A 17,043-nucleotide genomic window follows, 5' to 3' on the forward strand; every position below is an offset into this window, starting at 1 on the left:
TTTTCAATGCTAAAATTTAGTGTGCACATCCTATGTGTACCCGAAACTTTCCTTTGTACTATGTAGGATAAACTACATAGTACAAAGGAAAGTTTCGGGTACACATAGGATGTGCACACTAAATAATAATTACCTGACAGTGCAACAGGTAATCAACTAAACTAAACAGGTAATATCTATTATTTCTTCAGATGAATGATCCCAAGAAACACTATGTCTCCAGGTTACCCCTATATGAGAAAGAAGAGTGACAAAAAGAGGAAGACTATTGTTTCAAAAACAAAAATAGTCCCATTTATTTGGCACAGAGACAGAGAGATGGGCAGTGGTTAGAAAAGGTAATAAATTAGAAAAGAGGGTCTAATTTTGTGCTCTTCAATTTCTAGGCTTTAATATGGCTGTTTTGTGTTGTTTGGTTTACTGTATGTTAACTGCTCTCAGGTGCTTTAGATCAGTGGTCCACAAGCTTTTTTGGGCGAAAATAATAAAAGAAAAACAACTACAATTTTAACCACTTTTTTTGCGGCCCGGTATAAATAAATCCATGGACCGGTACCGGTCCGGGGGTTGGGACCCCTGCTTTCGATTGTCCATCCCTCCCACACACATGTAAATATCAGTATTGCCAATTCCTCTGCATATTTTGCACACATTCATACCCATTTTACAGTGGAAATACCAACATGGACCCAAAATCTACCTCTGCAGGACTTTGCACACTTTATACATCCACACACTTCTGTTTATTGGATTTGCATAATAACTGCATTCTAACTTTGTAGTATTTTGAGTCTTGAATCTTGATTTTTTGGCTTTCCATATACCCATAATGCATGTCAGGCTGCTTGGAGGATTCAGAGTTTTACTGTATGGTGTAACAGACTGGTTCCTTGACATATAGCAATAAACTCTTGAATCCTAAACATACACCAGGGACATAAACAGACCAAAATGTAAATTACGAAATCAACAATATAACAGGTAGAAGCAGAATTCTGCAAAAAGCTGCACATTTTGCCATGTAAACACACGTTTTGTGACTAAAAAAACACCCTTTACGACCTCGGTTGATTACCACGGTTTACATAATCGCGCTTGGGCGTGTCCGGAAGTGACGTTGCGCCTCTCGCGGATTGGATATCAAGCCGAGTAAAATAGCCGCTGCACGTTTCAGTTTTTGGTGTGAATCCACGTTTGTTGCTGCTGCGATGGCGATGAAGCTGTTTTACTGGGATATTCGAGGGGTAAGAGATAAGTAATGGGAATGCATGTTTTACATCAGTATGATTTGAGCACAGTGTGTGATTTAATTGATCATTTGTAATCGCGGTGAGTTACAGTTACAAACACTAGTGCGCCTCTACAGGAGTAAATCCTCCTCCACTAACTATATACTTAGATTTTGTGTTAAAGCTTTTTGTGTTTTGCAATTAAAAAAACGGTGTTCGATGCCCAGCCCGCAGTGAATCAGTGTTTGAATTGTGTGTGAAGTGCGATTGACATCTGGTGAACATCAGGATATGATTATGCATTGTGTGCAGTGTGATATCTCAGTGGGACATTTCCATTGTCACTTTAACTTCATGACCCAAACTTTCAGTGCTTTTCAAATATAAGGGATAGCTGTCAGGTTTCACTGTTCTGTAAAAAAAAAAAAAAAAAACAGGGATTATTTGAAAAAGAAAAGAAAAAGTTGTACAATGCATTTGGTTTGAGTTTCATTAGAGGCTAGAAATTCACAAGATGGCAACACAATGTAGTTGATGGTGGAATGAACATGGAAGGAACCTGATCTGTTTGAGTAGATTGTACAGACGAGGATGTGAAAGAGCAGGAGAGACTCAAGGACTGTGAGAAAAATATTTTAAAAAAGGGAACGCAAGTTGTGCAACCCCCTCAAAAACCCCTCAATTTGAACCCTTGAAGGTCACTTGTTAATAATATCTGCAAGTCGTTGGTAGTACTGGAATATTTCTTTGTATTACTTTGCCGTAATAGAAATAATTAACATCATTATTCAATATATCTTTTGTGTTTTGTTTCCCAGCTTGCTCAGCCCATTCGCCTGCTGTTAGAGTACACTGGCACTGAATGGGAGGATAAATTCTATTCTTGTGGTGAAGGTAAATTGCCATGATTCAGTGCACCTTCACATAAAGTGTGAGAGAAACTTACAATGAGTTGAACTGATGAGGATTAAAACAAAAATAGAATGATTTATAGTCTTCAGCAGCAGTTTGTCTGTGGAAAATGCATTCACATATGTATTTCTCTTTTCATTACAGCTCCAAATTATGATAAAAGCTGCTGGTTTGATGAGAAAGCCAAACTCAAAATGGACTTTCCCAATGTAAGTGGTGTTAAATTGTTTTTATCCTGTTCTTTTATGTTGGTGTTGGAATTTACCTACAATAGCTCTGCTTTTTTTTTTTTTTTAGCTGCCCTACCTTGCGGATGGAGAGAGGAAGATTGTGCAGAGTAACGCCATAATGCGTTACATTGCCCGCAAACACAAGCTCTGTGAGGGACCACGTATTATTCACATTAATATTTTGTGTGGTTGCTGTTTTCAGCAAAGGCTTAGATTTATTCTTGTGGAACTGCATCATGCCACAGCATGCCCACGCAGGAGTGACAGCAAGTGTGTTTACAAGTGAATAGTTTTGTCATAGCACAAAAGCTTGCAAATATTTCCAGCTAGGTTTCTTGGAACTGAAGGTCTTTGTGTTACAGTACTTTTAAGAATCAAGCTTTTGATATGTTGCAGTCTCTTAGTCAAAGGTTATGCACGCTACTGTAATTTATTTAGTCTACATTTATTTATCATGACTCTAGGCGGGGAGACGGAGGACGAGATGATCAGAGTGGACATCCTAGAGAATCAGGCTATGGACTTCCGCAATGGTTTTGTCATGCTCTGTTATCTAGATTTTGTAAGTTTCTAGAGTATTTTTCCTATGTTTATACATCAGATTTCCAGCTGGGTTACCTGGATGGTCAGTTCAGATTAGTAAAATACAAAGTATGTAGTTTATGCCTCCCAGGATATCGGGTAGTTGTTTCCAAATTGACACTCGCCTTTAAACTAGAATACGTTGTTATTCAAAAAGAACGAGCCGCTTTCATTACGTAATATTTGATTAAGGAAAAGTAATACAAAACTCCAGCCAAGTCACAAGTATTATACTCGCAATCAAGTTGGATAACTCCTTTTTCAAATGGTCACCGACTAATTCCATGACGATACTTGAGAACTGAAGCAATGCGTCATGTTATCGGATCATTCTTTCTGAATAACCCTGTATTTTAAACTAATAAAGCTGCTCGTGTCTTTCCCCACTTGTCTACACAATGCAGCAGAACCAAAAAAGAAGCTTGCAATTAAACAATAAACCAATAGATTCCTATTCTTATTTGGCTGTGTTTAAAATGGCACTTGATCCAGCTCTTCCTTTATTTGCATAGCGATCAGAAAGCTTGAAGCTATAGTTTTTGAAAAATGTCAACCTATTAAAATTTGCAAGTGACGACCCAGAAAGATTTATTACTTTTCTTGTATTGTTCAAAAGAACAATGTAGGCATGAGATTCTAAATTGATGTTCTGAAATGATCATGTATAAAGGCTGTATTCTACTATAAGATTCAATACAATCATATATTTTGTCTTTAATGTTTCAGGATAACAAAAAACAAGGCTACTTGGATGCACTGCCAGGAATTCTGAAGCAATTTTCTGAGTTTCTGGGGGAAAGGAAGTGGTTTGCTGGTGATAAAGTAAAGATTTTACTGGCACAAACATGCTGACTAGACAAAATGTGTATACACTGAAAGTGACTCATGACTGCAGCATTACTTGTCATACATTCTTCATTCTTTTGGTGTAGATCACATTTGTGGACTTCATCATGTATGAATTGTTGGACCAGCACCGCATGTTTGAGCCCAAATGCCTGGACAACTTCAAGAACCTCAAAGATCTCCTGGACCGATTTGAGGTTTGGGTTAATTCCTGAATCATATTTAAAATGTCAGAAAACAGTAAATACTAAGCAAAAAAAAAGCTCATTATTGACAAAATTTTGCGCTTTTATTCTATTTAAGGCACTTGAGAAGATCTCAGCATACATGAAATCAAGTAGGTTCATCAAAGCCCCTGTAAACAACAAGATGGCGAAATGGGGAAACAAGAAGGAGTGAAGACTGACACTATAAATAATGATGGTGCACTAAAGTACTGTTATAATAGGTAATATTAATGGACTTTTTGCCAAGTAATGTTACAAATCACCTTTAAAAGCCTTATATTGCAATAAAAAAAAAAAGCAAATAGCCTAACCAACATATGTTGTATGACACAAATTAGACCAACTTATTTTCTAAAGAATATGAATAAAGACAGAAGCACTTATAAAAAGATGTTTTCAAGATTGTCATGCTTTAATTTTATTTTCACACATTAAAAACTGGATGATCTTTATTTCCACTTTACTCAACCGTGAATTGCAAAATAGTAAGTATATTTCGAAACAGCACTGATTCAGAAACCGTCACATTACAGAATGTCACATAGGTTATCAGATCAAATTTCTTTAGGTGTTTCCTTCAGTATATTTGATTACAGTGACTTTCTTTAATGCATTTTTATTCAAATGTCAAGACATTTCTGATATTTATCAAGGTTGCAAAATCATTCTAGGGAGCATTGAGCATATTTTGTAATAATACATGATGTACAACTCTAAGTTTTCCACTCAAATGTATAGAGATGTGTATATACAAAGACAAACAATATGGAGATTTGAAGCAATGATCAAGGTTTCTTAGGAATGTGTTTTGGTGCTAGTGGCTAAAGTATAATTGGATCCTATGTCTTAAATATGTGTGTATATATACTTTTGCTCTTATTTTCATATAAACATTTAGATGTTTTTGTGACAAATGTGGAATATAAATAAGATAAACAAAGATCATCACAATAAATGTATTTAACCACTTATTTAAAATTGTACTAGGAGTATAACTTAAGTTGATATTTATTTTCAGAATATAAAGTTATTTTCATGAACCAACAAACGATAATAACGCCAGCATATAATCACTGTGCAGTTCTTCTGATTGGCTCAGTCAACTGGCATCTGTCCACTGTCACCTGAGCTCAGGATTGCAGGCTTAGCGTCCATTATAGTGGTTATATTCTGCTTCACTGGCAAGCTGCAGAAACATGCACATAAACAAATACTTACTTTGGCTTTAGGTTCTGCTGTATGTATATATATGTGTGTGTGTGTGTGTGTGTGTGTGTGTATGTATGGGGGGTGCATGTTTATACATACAGCCAAAGATGATTTAACAGCTTGCAGTTGGAAGAAAACACGACCACCTTCCTCTGGACACACAGCTCGTAAATCATCACGTTTCATCCCCAAAAGCAATGCTCCATTCATCATACCCAGGTTCCGTACTGTCCTACACACCAAAAATTCACACTCATAAAACACTGACAAGGGTTACGATTTGTGTTTTATAGCATTGGGTTATAAGTGGATATGGTGCCTGTGCAGCAGCTGCAATAATATTTAATTTATTGGCACTTTCTTTCCTTTGCTCCCTTTAAAAGCAGTGGAAAGATATGAACAGTAGCATTGAGTAAAAGGTACAGCTTCTGTATATTTGTATACTGTAAAAAAAAACTGGTTTAACATAATAGAAATCAATACTTGGATGCAGTTTGTTAAATTACTTATGATCCTGGGAAAATAAAGGCACTATTTGAACTTGTTCGTAATTCCTAAACGGTTGATGCAATATTTTGAGAAATCCAATTAAATGACACTTGACACACTCCAATCATTTAAAATCCATTGTGGTAACGAGGCAAAATTACTAAAAAAAAATTGTTACTGTCCAGTTATTTATTGACCAGAATGTATGACAGGCATTCAGGTACCAGAAGGGAGCATATGACAATAAAGAGGGTGAGCAGAGCTGAGCAAATACTTGTGCTATCAGTCAAGACAGCTGCAGTATTTCTTGGTTAACCAGTGACAAGCATGGGCCACTCCCTAAACTTAACAAGCTGTGCCAAGAGGTTTAGGAACCTAGGAGGTCTATAGGTGGTTGTTGCTTAGTTATGGAGTAACACACTATACCTCCACACTCATTTTAAAGCGAACACTATAGAAATTATAGATATAAAAAGAACTCCTTCAAAATATATTTAAATCACAAGCTTTTTGATGAAAGATGTGATATAATTCGTATTTTAGTACTGAAACAGCATTATAGTGTGGTAGGAGAGCGGTAGCTCAGAGGTTAAGTTGCTGAGTTACTGATCAGAAGGTCGGGGGTTCAAATCCTGGTATCGCCAAGCTGCCACTATTGGGCCCTTGAGCAAGGCCCTTAACCCTCTGTGCTCCAGGGGAGCCATATCATGGCTGACCCTGCGCCCTGACCCCAGCTTTCCGAGCAAGCTGGGATATGCGAAGAACGAATTTCACTGTGCTGTAATGTATATGTGACAAATAAAGGCTATTCTATTCTAAAGGTTAATACACTTTTAATGTTAAACAATTCCTTACAAGTTGGAAAAGCCCTTGTACTGTAACCAGGCCTTGACTTCCTCTGGGCTGGATTTCATGTCGAAATGTGGTGGTCGATTCATTTTCTGACAAAATGGCAGGAGAGAGAACAAAGTTAAACATCTCCTGTGTATCAATTTGCGTTCTAGAATTTTCGATAAGAAAGTAAATGATGATGCTTTAAAACACCCTAAAAACAGATGAACTTACTGCTGGCTCTTCTCTATTCATGAGCTCTAGAACATTTGGAGGCACATGACCCTCTTCTTCACGATTGTTTCGCACTATCCACCATTGCCTTGACTTGTTTATCACCTGTGGGAACATGTTCACATACAACCTCTCACATACAGGGTGGTGTTTCTAAGATTTAAGCTAAGCAAACAATGCTAACAAATGTAGTTTTTGTGGGACAGAAGGTATGCAAAAAAAAAAAAAAAAGACAACATTTCATTCTGGCCAGTCAGTCAGACCCAATTTTATTTTTATAAATCTTGTATTCAAAATGTACAGAAATATTGGTTAACATTCCTGTTTAGTAAAAGACTAAAATAGAAGGCTAAAATACTATCTAAGGAAATAACCAGACTTTTAAAAACTCATCCCCCTCTGGGTGACACCATGTAATACAGTTTTGATTATTATTAATTGGGTTAAACTAAAACATTATAAAATGTGTTCATATACAGAATCTTAAATCAAAGCAGACAGGAGTGAATGAATGAAGTATGTATGACTTTCCACCAGTAGATCATACCTGCACCACTTCACCTTTCATCACACTAAGCTCTTGACGGTTTCTGGCTGTGAAGTCGTAGATCACTCGCATATAAAGTGGGGGTTCTCCAGAGCTACAAGACAACAAAGCCCAGCTTTGGAATAATATGGACTATATATGATTCATTTTATGGGAATGGCATTACCAGTACCTCAAAGTTTCTAAATGTATGTGTTATTCAGTTTAGTTGTATAAAACATTTACAAGTAGACACTGTCACCACACAGCTTCATGTGTGAGACTTGCATGTAAAATTTGATTTCTAACCCATAGATGACTGTTTTATGTTTCAGATAGCAATACTGTCCACTTTACTCAGAATGATCACTATTGTAGTAGCAGTATTATAAAAAAAAAAAAAAAATGTATTTACCGTTCAGGCGGTGCGCCAACAGGCCTGTTATCCTGGAATGGAAAATAAACAGCGTGTGTCAATAATGTCACTATTAAACTACAGCCATCTAATACCCATTACATACAACCCTAGCAATAATGATGTATTAGGTCACAAGTATTAGGACACATTTTTAAAATTATTATTATTTAACGTATGCCTTTTAATTATAGGCTTATAAATATGAACAAAAAAGTATGCATTATTAATTGTAAACAAAAATATTTACCAAAAATAATTGTAAAAAATTACAATGCTAAGGAAAAAATATTGATAAAAAATACTGAAATATATATTTTCATATATTGATTGGCAGGGACACAAATTAGGAATGTTAATGCAGTGGTATGGTCGTTGCATTGAGATGTCGATGGTAAAAGCTAATAAGGGATTTGCAGCATAGTGGTATAATTTTATCCCATTCTTCTTTTCAAATCATTTTCAATTTCTAAGGATACAAGAGTCATTCTGATGGATCCTTTATTTAAAAGAAATCTCAAAACACTGTCAAAAATATCCGCGAAAGCACCCTTCACTTTCATAAAAATAAAAAGTCTTTAAATATTTAAATTCTATGTGTCTTGTTGAAATGTCTAGCTTCTCCTCAGATTTAGTTTATTGGTTAAAACTCCTAATGTGTCCCAGTATATCAATTTATTCTTGTTTTAATTTATGTGAAATGCCCCAGGACTGTTTGCATGGAAGCATATGAATGAGGTTGCTCTGACGTTTGACCTGCCTCTCACTCGGACTGTCTACAGGAAATGTGAATCAATCGTCACGCTGAAAACAACAAGGAAGGAGGAAGACAGTGAACTATGACTTTCTTGGTAGGCTACTGTTTAGATACAAGCCGTGTAACAGACAGTGTCTTTCGTTAAAGCCTGTGTAAAGTTCATTAGTTTCAGTGTAGAAACCTGCGGCTTATAGACAGGTGCAGCTTATTTATATTCAAAATAAAAATATTTGTCAAATTCAGGGTGCGGCTTATATTAGGGTGCGCTTTATAGTCCGAAAATTACAGTAAATACTTCACTGTGGATATGATGTCCTGTTGATTGTAGGTGACTAATGTCTTCTTACTTATCTTTCTTATCAATAGTCTGATAGTGTGTTGTGAAATCTTGCACAGAGCACCTTTAAGTGAACGTTTAGTTGTGAAACCATGAAATTTCCACCTGCACTTGAACCAATAGTAGTTACGCAACTTTTTAAGGTCTTTGCAAAATTTAAGGTCTTTGTAAAATTTGCTTAATAAATGTTTTTGCAACATTTGTATCTAGAATTTGATAAAATTTTGAAAAGATAGAATAGCAAAACAGATGAGTGTATATACTACATGTTTACTTAGTTTGTATTAAAATACTGTAAATCTACACTCAAGGTAGACTTATTCACAATGCTGATAGTTAGATGTTTAACATGTTTTACCTGTCCAGATCGTTGCTGTGCATCATTCTCAGCTGGAAACCTCTGACTGTTGCTCCTTGACAAAGAATGGTTCATGGGTCCTGACTGGGAAGGGATTGGTGCAGGTGGTTGCCACCCATCATAAAACTGTGGAACATATGCTGGTATCTGATCTGCATTTGGCCAGTTTGATCTAAGAATGAAAAGAGTGAATCTTCAAACAACTGCACAGTTTCTTGAAACCCTTTATGCAACACGTATAAATACAGAGTTGCAAGTTAATTTGGTAAAGTAACAAATTTAAATACATTGTTATTTAATAAATAAATGTTACAGTTAATCTCTAGTTGAGACCAATATAAAATGTAAAGAAATAATGGTTTTGTCCATACTCACTTTGGGTTAAATCTATAAACTATTTGGAGCATTATATATAAATGTATATATAATTTATATACAGTATATATATATATATATATATATATATATATATATATATATATATATATATATATATATATATATATATATATGTGTGTGTGTGTGTGTGTGTGTGTGTGTGTGTGTGTGTGTGTGAGGAAACTGCTTTTAATGCTCTTTTATTCATTGCAGTTCACAGGAGCAATAAATAACATGCTCTCATATTCCTAGAACCGATGTGCCTTGTCACACAGCACATTATCACACTGGATGTTTCTATCTAAATGTGGATAAACTGTGGCCATGAAAGAATGAACTTTGGTTCATTGAACTTTGGTTTACTCAATGTGTCTACCATATATAATGTGCAGTATAAATCAATTATTGTATATCAAAGACCCTAATGTGCGAGGAGGACATTGTTTTGATTATTATAGTCACTCCAATAATGATGCATTTTAAAAGGTCATGTTCCAGGCTAATGCTGAATTCAGATGTGATTTGCTTCACTGTGACTTTTGTAGTTGCTTGTACAATTTCTGCCGTGATCTTCAGACTCACTGCTATTCCCACTGCCCTAGCTACCAACATGCCATGGAAAAGGATAAAACACTCCTTTTAACATCTTTAAACTTCTTTCAAAATATCACCACTATGCCATGTAAATGTAACAGATGTCTGAGACTAGCTAAACCTGGGCCAATGTTCTCTTGGACTCATGAATAGCTGTGGCTTTGTTGGAATTCAAACCCAGCAATAAAGCAAATGTCTACACCAATACACTGGATCACTGGTATTTTCATTGTTTGGTTTGAATTCACTGTTTTTCCTTGAACAATTAGTGAGAAAAAAGAACAAGTTAACAGTTATTTGGGGAAAATAAAAAATGTATATAGTCTGTTTATACCAGAACTTAGCGTTTGACTCAATAATAATGATTGTGGCAATTTTTTTAGTTTAAAATACAACCATTAAAATACATGTTATTGTAGTAAGCCAAGAGAATTGTATTTATCATCTGTAAAATAGTCTCACTACATCAACACCTTTCTTGAGCCTGACCTGGGAATATTCCAGGCATCTCCTAAAGTGTTCCAGAGCTGATCCTCCACTGGAGTCACCACCTGGCTGATGAGTTGCAGAGCTTGTTCTGTAAGTAGAGGACTCACAATTGAAGGAGCCACCCCCGAAGGATACTGCATTACAAGCTTAAGGGAGAAAGACAGGTTCGTTATTTCATGAGTCCTGGTACATTTTGTTTTGACAAGATGATGTGAAAAGGAAAAATGGATTTCAAAATGTTTCATACATTGTTGTTTCGAACAGTAAGCAAAGTAAATATTAATTCTGAGCTTTTTGCTGCTCCTTTATAAAGGAAAACTGTTTAAACTGGTAGCTACTCACAAATCCAAGGGAGGTGAAAAGGCTGTGGATGAATTCAGGGGCACCCGGATTGGCTAAGTGTTTATTAAGTTTCCCCTATAACAAGAAAAATAAGACAATTCTTCAGTCCCAATAAATAATCAAGACCAAGACCTGGAACAATTCAGTCCAGATGTTTTCCACGTTACTGGTACTGATTAAAGCATTTACTGAGAAATACAAAGTATTTGATTATACACTTCATATACATGTTTCAGCTTCATTCATAAAAAATAAAAATAATCCAAATTTTTAATTATTTCCTGTAATACTGATAAAGTTTTAAAACTGGATTCTACTCAAGAGAAACAGAGAGTAGAGTTTAGAGAAAACCAATATAAATAATAGGTTGAAATGTCTGCAGAATTGATTTTTCATTATCTATAACTAGAATTACAAAGAAAGTTTATTTTACGTGTGCAGTTGTTCAGACACTTTCTTGGAATAGAGTGATTTGTGTTTTAGAGTGAAGTTTTTGACTTACAAGGAGATTAAAGCCATATTTAAATTTTTGAAGGCAGGACATAAATTCTTCTACAGAGGGAATGTTTTCACCTGCATAGAAAGCAAAAGCAAATTATTAAGAAATGTTTGTGTATAACTTTAATGAAAGCCTAGCCCACACTGCTGTTGCTCACCATATATTATTCCACCTTTGCCTTTCTTTTTCTTTTTCTTCTTTCCTTGCTCTTGTGCTAAAGCTCCTCCAACTTTGCCAATAAAGAACTCAATGTCAGCCACAACATGATTAAATATTTCCTGTGGGAAAGAGATAAATTTTAGACGCTTGATTTCGGGTGAAAAGAAGGCAGGATTAGTTGAAGATAAACTGACCACACTCCTGTCGATGTCTAAGTTAGGGGGAGAAGGCTGATGATTTGTGTGGTTTGGTTGTTCACGCATGTCTTGATTGTAATAGCTCTCCTCCCTGGGTGGAAACATTGGAGGCTGGTGATCATCTGGGAACAGAATTTTGAATAAACAGTAACACTGTTATAACATCTGTTAAAAATTAAGGATCGAATCATGAATAAAGTTCTAAATTGAAAAGGGAGTACGAGCTTCTTAGCCACTGAATGCATTCTTTGACAAAAAGCAGGCAATAACTTTAGACAATTCCACCAATTAATTCATATATATATATTTTACTACAGCGCTGTTATGCTCTTGATTTAAGGCTTGTGTCATGTTTTATGTCTTTCTTAATGTAATCTGAATATAAAACCTACAAAATCTTACATTATGACAATTTTAATATAATCAATTCTAAAAAGCAGGTTCACATACACTGAAAAGCAGATTGTTTTAAACAATAATGCCTACACCTTAGAGAGAGTTCTACTGGTTACTTTTTCAATCTGTCTACCTGAAGGGACCTAAATTGGCTCCATGTACAGCTGAGGAATCCACTGTTAAAGAAAGATCTTTTAGGATGCTAAGAACAGGCTAACTGCCTAAAAACCCTTGACGAACATTTTTATATCCAGTAAGTTTGACAGCTGGAAGATATGCTCTGTCAAACTAGCATGCTTTTAAGACAGTTTTTAATTTTTCTTCATTCTGTACAGAATTGGATAACAACTTTCTATATTTTTACATGTTTAGGAAGAATCTTTTTTTTTACCAAAGTCTTGGTAGATGCTGGACTGGGAAGGAGGATTCTCGGGTGGAGGGGTGTAGAGTGCAATGGAGGGGGTCTGCGGAAACCCCCTAAATAACCCTGGCTTATTATATTCTCCAGATTACTCCTGCAGAAGACATTATTAATATTACTATTAGCTACAGTAATTCATTAACTGCATGATGCATTTCCCAAATGTAGACACATTGCCAAGTGCACTTGTCAGATATGTAGCAGCCTACCTAATGTCAACTGGTGGTTCACTCGGTGGAAATCCTGGTCTTTCATACCTGTTCTGGATCTCTCTGTCTAAATCAGCTTTCACCTCCTCTGCCTGAAAAGATCCAGCAGTGCATACAACATTGTGTATCAGTGTAAAAACAATTCCTTGCATTTATAGTCAAAATATTTTTTATTATTATTTTTACTAATTGTTTTAATATATAAATTCCAGCCTTGATCATCACCAAATCTCATTCTACAAGATGTTGGTCATCCTCAAGCACTTTGACATTTTCTAATCAATGCATCATTGTTTGGTTGATGGAGTGGCTGTTTCTCAACCCTGCTATGACAATGAGGTGTTTAAATCCACAGAAATGAGCTTCACCTCATACACTCATACCAAGCCACATGCCATGCCAATGTCACTACGATAAGATCCAAAGACGGATCTGCTACACAAAATAATTTCCTCTTAGCCTTGATCCTACGGTCGGCTTTTTTCCACTGATGAGTAGAGTTGGATTGTACAGAGGGCAGTAATATATGAGATGTACTTAACAAACTTTCAAAAAGTGCACAATCCAACCATGTTTTAGCAAACTGATCTGTAAAAGAGGTTCATAGAGGAGAAAACAACAATGCTATACAAGAGCAAGCATATGCAACGATGAAAGTTAAAGTCCTAACCCCAGTTTCCTCACACTGGAAAAAGAAAACATTTGGAGCCCTCCGGCTGTTGTCCTGAGCTGTGACCATCAAGAGGGAGTCATAAGGGCAGCTGTCTAGGATTGCTTTAGTATCTGAGATACTGCCAAGAGGAAGTGAGTCCAGGACCTCCTATACAGTCAGCAAGATCACAAGGGTATAAGATTTTATACAAAAGTACAAAACATTTTCTAAGAAACAGTGCAATTAGAGCACATTAAATACTACGCTTTACTCATATGTCATTCCTAAAAATGAAATAAAGCTTGTCAGGTGACCCCTGACCTTTGTTTCAACGTCACACAGCTGTAAGATGGTGCCTTGCACCTGCAGGATCATATCCTGACCCCACACTTTCCCTCGGCTCTCCAGACTCTTCAGCTTGACCATGCAGTCATCAGTGGTGCTCACCCCCTTCCCATTTAACTCACATGTGAACAAATGCTGAGAAATAAATCATAAATGATAAATGTAAGATGGTTTTCTATATACTATATGAAGCATACATACAGATACATACAAAAGTGTGTGTATGCAGTGTATGTATTAAATCTATGTGTTCAATTTATGTGTCGTTTCCTGCTGAGTAGATCAGAGGCCTATATTACTGTGTGCATTCCTGGATACTATGCTATACTATACTAATGACACTACTGTACTGCACTGTACTCTACTATGCTAAATAATGACACTAAAATATTGAAAACATTAAATATTCACAATCAGAACAATACAGCAGGGCTATGCAGTTTATATACTATCTAATTATCCTAATGAATTATTGTTTATTTTATTAGGATTGTCGATCTGGCAGATTTCTTACATGTTCTATGTTGTGCCCAACAACAGGGGGTTATCTTTCAAAAAGACCCGAGTAGATCTTTAGACTGTCTGAACTTTTATCTATCCATAGTGAAGTTTGATTGATTGTTTGTAGCATATATACGCTGTTGTTTTAACCGTTTTCTGCGTGTAACTTAACCTCTTATTTTATAGTAAAAGTCTACCATATTCTACAATTGTAAATATACACCACTTAAGATATATAGTATTCATGTGGCCAGTAATTTCACAAAGCTTCACCCAGCTAACAGGTAAGGAATAAAACCATGATGGGCTGTAATGAATCACACCCATCCTGTTAATGTGTACATGATGGCACATTTCCACCCTGAACTTTCTTACTTTCTTACAACAGTATTATTATTTTTACACCAAAAACGTCTTGCCAGTAATATGAGCTATTACAGAAATAATTTGTGACTATCAATTCATCTTATTAACTTTTTCTTCCACTCTTGAAAATTAGTACAAAGTACAAAGTCCTCTGTCCTGATGACACTCTTGTGGTGTAAATGAGCAGATTTGCTTTTGACTGGAATTCAGCATTGACACTTCGACTCCTTGCAAAAAAACTTTCCTCTCAAAAATATTGTGTGTATCCACGTTGTAAATTCCTGTTAATGAGTTGCTACTACAGCAATGATATGTATGCAGTAAAGCAAAGTCATGTAAACTAATATTAAAATAGAAAAATCAGCAATTTTTGTGGTATAAATAGTTTTCACAAAAAAATGATGTTATGCAAGAACATTGTTAGAATGTCTACACACAAAATCTGCTTTTTGAACCATAACATAAAAAAGATGTTAGCAGGTTATTTATTTAAATTTTCCATACCTCCACTCTGTACTGAAAGGCATCTGCTTGTCTGTTTATGGCCTCCAAATATTCCTTTCTTTGCACTGTGTAGTACCAGAAATCATGGAATTAGAGACACCATTTGCACAGTAGTTGTAGAGGGTGGGTTTAAAAAGGGCCTGAGGCTGTTACTCACTATAGATCGATTTTGCACTGGGACGAGACATATCAGACCTCTGAGAGGATGCCTCTGATGAGTAACCTCTATAATATAAACACAATACAATCTGGGTATGTGGACTCCACATCATGTGGCACAGTAATGCTAGGTTTCACACTAAACTATTTTAAATACTATATATAAATATATATATATATATATATATATATATATATATATATATATATATATATATATATATATATATATATATTATTATATGCTTCATTTTATTAGTTTTCACTGTAATATTTTAGTTTCTGCCAATGTTATGTATTTGTAATACTTTAATGCTGGTCAAGCTTGACTGTAACTAACTGGCAAACAGAAAATTTTAAATATGTAAATAAAACCTTAGCATGAAAATACCTCAGTTTAAATAGATAACATATAAACAATGTTTTTAAATGAAACAAAAGCAGCCACATAAACCAGAACATCCTAAAACAATAATTTCTTCCAGATTATTGTGGTTAAAAATAGATTTATTTATTTATTTTTAGCAAGTACCGTACCTTGAGGGGGAGGTTGGGCGGTTGTTCATGAACATTCTTCCTTTCTGAAGTTACACACCATAAAAAAGAAATTGACCTGGCAGTCTGAGCCAAAAATATGAAACATATTGAGGGTATAAAATGACATATCAATAAACTAAAAATATAATAAATAAACTGACAGCAAATTACCCAAAAAGCTTCATTGGCAACCAAAAGGTAGGTCTTATGGTGTTTAACAAATGCAAACTAAAATTGAAGATGTTGGAATTATAGTTCTGACCTTTTTCCAAGTTTATTATTTTATACATAAACATATGTTTTACCACAAGTTCTTGTACAAGTTTATGGCTGTCGAAAATTCCAGATTTTTTATATAGTAACTATTTATGTAGCTATAGAATTTTTAAAAATGGATTCATTATTATTTTTTATTTAGCTTAAACAAAAGCAACAGTTTCCTCGTAAGTGTTCATTGTAAGTGGTTCATTGTCTAAAACTTTAGACTTAAAACGAAAAGATTTTCAGTTCAGTTCTCACTATTGATTTTATTATTTTAATATATTAGTGTACCATATTTCAGACTACAGAAAATTACCACACTTTGTGGCAAAAAAGAGCATTTTCTTAATGTATAAAAGTATCAGAAACGTTTAACAGTTGATCTCACTCAGTTTGCCTTCAAAATCTACCCCACCTTAACAAATGTTTAGACTGATCACTGATATATCCAAAAGTACATTACCTTGAGAAGCTGTATTCTTCAGACCTTAATAATCCATTATTAATACTGTTAAACCACTATTTATTGAACCACACCAGAAGAAAAGCTCACAATTTGCTGAATGTTCTTGTTTAGTAAAAACCGTGGCGCAAAGTCCAGCTGCACCTGTACGATTACACAGGAAGTGTGCTCAGGTCGGATTTAAGTCAGTGTTTATGAGCTACTGGAATGGAAAATCCAATTTAACATCCTCGGTCCAAAGGTTGGGAACACCTTTTATTCTGCCATGCTGTTCAAATGACCTAGAGTGACGCATTAATTCAGAACAGCTAGAACTTCACCCTCCAGGATAATGAATAATCGATAGCATTTACAACTTAGCCTATGTAAAAGGAAACTGTAAATGATGG

The 17,043-nt window shown here is 35.3% G+C and overlaps 2 protein-coding genes across 2 annotated transcripts; one reads left to right on the forward strand and one right to left on the reverse strand.

Annotated features, from left to right (window-relative positions):
• The first annotated feature begins 1,105 nt into the window (after window positions 1-1,105).
• Window positions 1,106-4,415, forward strand: LOC124399890 (glutathione S-transferase Mu 3-like). The gene is made up of 8 exons (XM_046871197.1): window positions 1,106-1,244; window positions 2,048-2,123; window positions 2,286-2,350; window positions 2,439-2,520; window positions 2,836-2,933; window positions 3,680-3,775; window positions 3,886-3,996; window positions 4,103-4,415. The coding sequence occupies exons 1-8, from the start codon at window positions 1,209-1,211 to the stop codon at window positions 4,196-4,198; spliced, it is 660 nt and encodes a 219-aa protein (XP_046727153.1). The 5' UTR covers window positions 1,106-1,208; the 3' UTR covers window positions 4,199-4,415.
• Window positions 4,416-4,417: 2 nt separating this feature from the next.
• On the reverse strand, window positions 4,418-16,920 carry eps8l3b (EPS8-like 3b). Its single transcript, XM_046871198.1, is given in 21 exon segments — window positions 4,418-5,212; window positions 5,335-5,467; window positions 6,580-6,665; window positions 6,790-6,894; window positions 7,337-7,430; window positions 7,731-7,762; window positions 9,183-9,354; window positions 10,644-10,789; window positions 10,986-11,060; window positions 11,488-11,558; window positions 11,642-11,762; window positions 11,838-11,852; window positions 11,855-11,962; window positions 12,628-12,751; window positions 12,867-12,958; window positions 13,537-13,686; window positions 13,840-13,998; window positions 15,235-15,299; window positions 15,392-15,459; window positions 15,931-16,014; window positions 16,655-16,920. Coding segments are annotated over 20 exon segments (1,893 nt in total). The 5' UTR covers window positions 15,966-16,014; window positions 16,655-16,920; the 3' UTR covers window positions 4,418-5,170.
• Between the last annotated feature and the right edge of the window lie 123 nt (window positions 16,921-17,043).

Source organism: Silurus meridionalis, chromosome 17 (genome assembly GCF_014805685.1).
Source record: "Silurus meridionalis isolate SWU-2019-XX chromosome 17, ASM1480568v1, whole genome shotgun sequence".
Lineage (NCBI taxonomy): Eukaryota > Metazoa > Chordata > Actinopteri > Siluriformes > Siluridae > Silurus > Silurus meridionalis.

What these genes read in the sequence shown, in the direction of transcription:
- LOC124399890 (XM_046871197.1), top strand. Translation starts at nt 1,209, where the DNA reads ATGGCGATGAAGCTGTTTTACTGGGATATTCGAGGG. An exon ending in TCAAAATGGACTTTCCCAAT is followed by an intron (nt 2,351 to 2,438) that starts GTAAGTGGTGTT and finishes TTTTTTTTTTAG; the next exon opens with CTGCCCTACCTTGCGGATGG. An exon ending in TGCCCGCAAACACAAGCTCT is followed by an intron (nt 2,521 to 2,835) that starts GTGAGGGACCAC and finishes TCATGACTCTAG; the next exon opens with GCGGGGAGACGGAGGACGAG.